The sequence below is a fragment of the Acyrthosiphon pisum genome, unplaced genomic scaffold, assembly GCF_005508785.2.
Source record: "Acyrthosiphon pisum isolate AL4f unplaced genomic scaffold, pea_aphid_22Mar2018_4r6ur Scaffold_21019;HRSCAF=22807, whole genome shotgun sequence".
In the NCBI taxonomy this organism is placed as follows: Eukaryota; Metazoa; Arthropoda; class Insecta; order Hemiptera; family Aphididae; genus Acyrthosiphon; species Acyrthosiphon pisum.
In genome coordinates this window covers 36,781-43,861 of record NW_021770440.1, presented here as the reverse complement: position 1 = coordinate 43,861, position 7,081 = coordinate 36,781, and the positions used below count along the sequence as shown (strand labels likewise).

The window sequence follows — 7,081 nt, the reverse complement described above, 5'->3', positions numbered from 1 at the left end:
AGTAGTAGATTAACTATACGTATAGGGCTGTATGACATAAGCGCCAAAGGTGCAAAAATTACACATCATTTGCGCCAAAATAAATATTTTATATATTAAGTAGTTTTTTTCAAAATTGATATATCTTATAAAAATTATATTATATTATAAAATTAATAAATCATAAATTATGATATACATGCAAATCAATAAAAATTGAATATATCGGTTGAGATTTTATAAAAAAAAAAATGTCAATAATAAATTATAAATTTGATAAATTGGTTGATTTTTTAATCTCACTTTTTTCACATATTCTACACGATTTATTTCACCATCCTGGTATTTCTTCCATTGTACAATTCTTTATCAGATTAAACATTTGTCGATTAAGATTAAACGTTTGGAGTTTTTGAACGATATAGTTCTAAATTTAATATCTATTAATCGTGGCACACAGGTTGTTTACGCAAGCAACACTGCCGTCGATAAAATATTATCTGCAGATAACGTCGCAACGATCGTTGGACTCCGCCGCCGCTGATACTCGCGACACCGCCGACTTGTCGCCACCGCCAGTCAACTAGTTGTACGCATATCTCTGTGCTGGCCGGTCGACACGACGCCTACCTGCGTCGTCTGTGTTTTTTCGCCGGACAAATAACCTATAAGTCGCGCGTTCTGAGTGTGTGCCTATTACCTACGCTATCGTCTTTATTAACGTTGTCGTCTCCCGCACTCATTATTGTGTCGCGTGAATTGTACACGCGTCACCTGTCGTGCTATCGTCAAGTGTTTCATGTTTTTCAAGACAGTTTGCTTTACACGATTACGTCATTCCGTTGTGGCCTAACCGTTTATTTCGGCCCTGGTGGTTTACCGCCGATCGTTGCGCAACGGAACGCCGTTACTTCGCTGCGTACTTATTCTCGAATCGCCACTATCCGGGCGTTCCACTTCCACCGAACCAACGTCGCGGGACCCTCCGCGCCCCGCCGTGCCGTGGCCTAGCCGCCGCCGGGACTCGAGCAACAGCTGATCGCCGCCGCCGCCGTCGATTCCAGATAAGAACTATTTTCAATAAAAATATTATTATTCTCTGTTAGGTATGATCATACCCCCTGTACACGTATGTTAATATGAATTTTTGTAATTATATTTGTTTTGTGGTACATTGTGCCCGTATCTGAACATACGCATTGATATCATTCATTTTATAAATTGCCTTGGGTACACAGTTAACCTATTTTACCAGTTACATCCCCGATAGTCGTTGCCGCTAACCGCTACACCCGTAGGATCGGTAACGGCGAAACAAGTGGTAGCAGAGCGTGGTTAGATTGTGTTGTCATCGGGAGTAACTCGAACTAGTATTTTCTGTGTGTAATAAAAAAATTTATAATTTAACTGTAATCAATATTCATGTATATTGAAATTTATGCTCAATGTGAACGTTTTGCTTAGGAGTGTCACTGCGTGGGTTCACCATCTTCAGCGACCGTCGATTAGGTATATAGGTAGTCCCAATCTGTGCGTTGAATTAGTTTAAAAAAAAATTAGTCTATGATCCCATTGTAATAAATGGGTGTGTGATATAATTAATCGGCGTTGGGAAATTATTCGTATATTAATTTTACTAACTTGTACCTACCCTTTTGTTGTGGTTTGCCAGTTTAATATTGTTATACCTAAACTTTGTAATTATGGTTAATCCGGGTGAGCAAGACAGTGCGCGTGACAATAGAGTGTTACAACGAACTAAAACTATAGCCTTGGTAGCTCGGGAAAGCACTGTTACTCGAATTAACTCAATCGCCGAGTTGGCGAAAAAGGTCGATAAATCTCTCGATTTAATTCCACAGTTTTTAGCAGCTGCTGAGGATCTTGACTCGCTGTGGGAAACCTTTGTTAGTCAAAATGCGGCTGTACTAGAAGCTCTACTGGATCTAGATGAATCGCATACGTATTCTACTTCACTCGAGGCCGAAGTCCGTTCGACTTACATGGGTGTGGTAATTGTAGTGGATAAATATAGAGCCCCTCGGGCTACGGAATCCAGTGTTGTAAATGAGGGTAGTCGTTCCGGATCCGTGGACGGCAGTACATCTATTATAGCTGGTCTACCATCGGGGGTTCGTTTGCCAAAAATTCCTCTACCATCCTACAGCGGTGATCTCTGTGGATGGCCCGTGTTCCGCGATCAGTTCAACATACAAATCATACGAGAGGAATTGCCAAAAATAGTGAAGTTTTATTATCTACTCGGATGTTTACAGGGCGATGCGCGCCAGTCCATTCAAAACATTGTGGTATCTGAAGCCACGTTTGATCTCGCATGGTCCACGTTGATCGATAAGTATGATAAACCTAGGCAACTCGCCACTCTTATCGTTGACAAAGTTTTTTCTATTCCTGCACAATCCCAAGAGTCGTTAGAGGGATTGAGAGAATTCTTAGTGGTATTTTCGGACCAGATAGCCATGCTCAAATCATTGAACATTCCAGATTTAGGCGAATTCTTATTATTTGCGCTGTCGGCTCGTTGCCTTCCCATATCCACTAGAAAGGGTTTTGAAGCTATTAATAATAACGAATTTCCTTGTGTATCCGACATGGTCAAGTACGTTAAGGATCGTGTGTCTCTTCTCGAAGCTGTCAGTTTCTCTGGTGGCCCATCTCGTCAAGTTACTAGTTCAGATAAGAGTAAAACCGTATTAAGTCGTCAAAACGATAAGAAGTCGAAGGTCACTCTATTAACGTCCAAGCCTTCAGACAGTGGTCAGTCAAGTTGCTTATTTTGCTCTAGTAGTCATATGTCTTGTAAATGTCCCACATTTTCGAACCTAGCTATGGATGACCGCTATCAACTTGCTCGAGACAAAAAAGTGTGCTTTCGGTGTCTCAATTCACTGCATTGGTCAAATCGTTGTAAAGTGTCCAAACCATGCAAAAAATGTCCAGGTCGTCACCATACGCTTCTACATCGCAATGTTGAATCGCCCATAAAGGAACCTGTTATAGAACAGAATTCGATGGTCGGTTCTGTCGGTCAAACGTCGGTTCTGTTAGGTACGGCTCAAATGCATGTTCGTGATCATTCAGGGGTCATGCAAATGGTCCGGGCCGTGATCGATTCAGCGTCTCAAGTAAGCGTTATTTCTACCTCATGTGTTGAACGGCTCGGTCTGAAGCGTACCCGGTGGACAGTCCCTCTGACAGGTCTTTCTGGTGTAAAGGTTCCCCGAGTCGAAGGTATCGTAGAGTGCCTTATCACCCCTCGATACAATTACGATCACAGCATCCCTGTGAGAGCATGGGTGTTACCAAAAGTCACCAATGATATGCCATTACATAATTTACCTCCTCACTTGAAAACCAAATTTTCACATCTGGCTTTGGCAGATCCACTATTTGATCGTTCTGCTCCGGTAGATATGTTACTCGGCGCTGACGTGTTCGCACATATTTTTGATGGGAAACGAGTTGTTCTAGAAGATTCCTTACCCGCCGCTTTCAACACTTTGTTCGGATGGGTTATAATCGGACCTGTAACCAACTCGGATTGTGATCAGACTCATTCTAATCTGGTATCCCTAACCGTGTCTTTAGAACACATGGTTCAACGGTTCTGGGAAGTTGAGGAGCCAGACAGTGCCCCAGAAATATTTAGTCAGGCAGGCCAGTGTGAGGCCATATACTTGGCTGAACGTGAACGGGATGCTAATGGCCGGTTTGTAGTACCACTTCCTTTCTTGAATAATCACCAATCTGAAACCTTTCCTGGATCCCGACAAGTTGCGTTACGTCGCTTCCAAAATCTCGAAAGGAAACTATTGTCTGACGAAATGTTATATCAAGCCTATAAGGCGTTCATGCTTGAATACGAGTCCTTGGGACATATGTCAGTTGCTCCGTCTCCAGGAATTTATTTTATCCCTCACCACCCTGTTTTCAAAGGTGCAATCATATCGAGCAAGATTCGGGTAGTATTTGATGCGTCAGCTGTTGCCTCGTCTAAACTTTCCCTTAATCAATGTCTGCATACTGGGCCCAAGTTGCAACAGGATATCGTTGATATCCTTCTCCGGTTTCGAGTACACCAATTTTCGTTCACGGCTGATGTGTGCAAAATGTACAGACAGGTATCCGTATTACCAAAATATCGCGCATACCAACACATATTCTGGCGCGCATCACCGGTTGACGAGTTGAAAGAGTACGAGCTCAACACTGTAACCTACGGATTGAATTGTGCGCCGTTTTTAGCCTTGCGGGTGCTGCAGGATTTAGCAGAGCAAGAGTGTGCAGGGCTACCTGACGTATTAGACGCGTTAACCTACCAAACATACGTTGATGACATCTGTGTTGGAGCAGATACTGTCGACGGTCTAATGAAGCTTCGGTCTGACTTACAACAAGTGTTGTCCCGAGCTGGCCTTGAGCTTAAAAAATGGTCGAGTAATGCCCATCAACTCCTATCTTCGGTGCCCGCTGCCGATCGAGCTACTGATGCGTCCCCGTTTAACGATACTGATATCGGGCTTACCAAGGTGCTGGGCCTACAATGGAAATCCTCCCAAGATACGTTTGGGTTTGATGTACAATTGTCTGAAGCTGTACCGACTAAAAGAGCTGTCTTGTCTGTCATCGCTCGTATCTTCGACCCCCTTGGTTTCCTTGCCCCTGTTATTTTCCTGGCCAAACACCATATGCAGCAAATTTGGAAGGCAAATTTGACTTGGGACGAACCGTTGCCCAAGGAGCTGAACAATTGTTGGCAAGCGTTCGTTCACGGTCTCCCAATGTTGTCAGAGGTTCGGATTCCACGGTTTTTGAACACGTATATTCAATGTCAGGTCCACTTGTGTGGGTTTTGTGACGCTTCAGAACGAGGATATGCTGCAGTTGTTTATTTAAGAACCCTGTCTCCCAACAACCCAATCACCGTTTCGCTACTTGGTTCAAAGACTAAGATGGCGCCCATGAAGTCATCAACCGTACCGAGACTTGAGTTGTGTGCCGCCTTGCTTCTTGCGCGTTGGATGTCCCGCATTAAGAAGATCCTCGAACAAAAAGTTTCTGTTGTACATATGTTCGCTTGGACGGACTCACAAATTGTATTATCTTGGCTGGTGAACCCGCATGAATTGTTCAAAGTCTTTGTCTCAAACCGCGTTCACCAAGTGCATCAACTTCTGCCACAATGTAGTTGGGGCTATGTCAGGTCTGCCAAGAATCCAGCGGATTGTGCTTCGCGGGGTATGCTGCCATCTGAGTTATTATTGCATTCTCTTTATTGGTCCGGTCCAGATTTTTTACTACAGCCACATGAAGAATGGGACGTGACCTCTTCTCCTTTACCAGTGAACATGTTGCCGGAAGTCAAATCAATATCGCTGGCGGTAGAGATAAATGGTGGTGCTGAGTGGTATTCCCGTTTTTCCAACTTTACAAGAATGTTACGCGTAGTGGCTTGGATTCGTCGGTTTACTGGCCGCTGCCAGAAAAAATGTTATTCACATGAATTTCTCAGTCGAATGGAGTTAGATGAGTCATTGGTCATCATTGTTCGCCTGGCTCAATGCCAGTCATTTGCCGAACTACAAATGACACTGAAACGCGGACACACACCGCATCGTATATTTGCAAGACTGAGACCGTTCCTTGATCAGGACGGTGTTGTCCGTATCAACGGACGGTTGGGAAACTCTGAACTCCCAGAAACTCAAAAACACCCCATATTGCTGGCCAAGGACTCCCATCTATCTCATCTTATTGTTCGCCATTGGCATCTTGTGACGTGTCATTCAGGTCCCAGAGTGATAACATCGTTGATTGGTAGACAATTCTGGATTATGTCGGTCCGTGTGGTTATTCGGAAGGTGTTAAGTCTGTGTACTATTTGTGTCCGCTCGATTGCTCAGAGCCCTCATCCGTTAATGGCTGACTTGCCGTCATCTCGGGTGAAAGCCTGTCGTCCTTTCTCACGTGTTGGAGTTGATTATGCTGGCCCTCTCCAAATGCGTGAATGCCGATTACGTAAAGCCAGATGCTACAAGGTCTACATTGCCGTGTTTGTGTGTATGACCGTGAAGGCAGTACATCTTGAAGTTGTGTTAGATTTAACCACGGATGCGTTCCTGGCAGCCTTTGACCGGTTTGTTGCGCGCAGAGGTCTTCCGTCTGATATTTATTCTGATTGCGGTACCAATTTTGTGGGGGCAGCCAAACAGTTGCGAAATTTGATAAACCATCCCGATAACCACAACCAGATTTCCGCTCATACGCAATGCACGTGGCATTTTAATCCTCCTAGCGCCCCGCACTTTGGAGGCCTATGGGAGGCCGCTGTCCGATCCGCCAAAACGTTGTTAGTGCGTGTCATGGGTTGTCATAACCCCACCCTGGAGGAAATGTCTACCGTTCTTTGTCGGATTGAGGCTGTTCTTAATTCCAGGCCGCTTACGCCAATGACAACATCACCATTAGATTTGGACTATTTAACGCCAGGTCATTTTTTGATTGGGCAACCGCTACTTGCTGTTCCGGACGTACATATTCCGGAAGGGCATGCAACGTTGGTACATCGTTGGAAGCTGTTGCACCAATGCCATCAATCCTTCTGGAGACGTTGGTCCAACGAATATTTGTGCTCATTGCAAACTCGCAATAAATGGACGTCCCAGGGGACAAATCTCAATGTAGGTGACATGGTAGTTGTAAAAGACCACAAGGGCCCCCCCACATCCTGGCTCTTAGGTCGCATAACCAGTCTGGCACCCGGTAAAGATGGGGTGGTGCGCGTGGTGAAGGTTCTCACTTCCCAAGGGGAGTTTACACGGCCGACGGTAAAATTGGTGTTATTGCCCATGGAGTGATTCTCCGTTGCTACAATCTCCATAAATTAACCGTACTGTTTGTTTTTTTTTTTGCCACAATCGCTGAAACTTAATTAAATTGTAAACTTTTTTTTTCTTCCTTATCAAACACGATGAGTTTATCTATTGTATGTTATTTATTGTAATTTAATGTGTTTTATAATTTATCAAGTTGATCTTGATTACTGTAGTTATTTAAAAAAAAAAAATGTATTTTTTCTTTT

The 7,081-nt window shown here is 43.9% G+C and overlaps 1 protein-coding gene across 1 annotated transcript; it reads left to right on the top strand.

Annotated features, from left to right (window-relative positions):
- The first annotated feature begins 1,682 nt into the window (after positions 1-1,682).
- Positions 1,683-6,857, top strand: LOC103309243. Its single transcript, XM_008184189.1, has one exon. The coding sequence runs from the start codon at positions 1,683-1,685 to the stop codon at positions 6,855-6,857; it is 5,175 nt and encodes a 1,724-aa protein (XP_008182411.1).
- The last annotated feature ends 224 nt before the right edge of the window (positions 6,858-7,081 follow it).

What these genes read in the sequence shown, in the direction of transcription:
- LOC103309243 (XM_008184189.1), top strand. Translation starts at nt 1,683, where the DNA reads ATGGTTAATCCGGGTGAGCAAGACAGTGCGCGTGACAATAGAGTGTTA.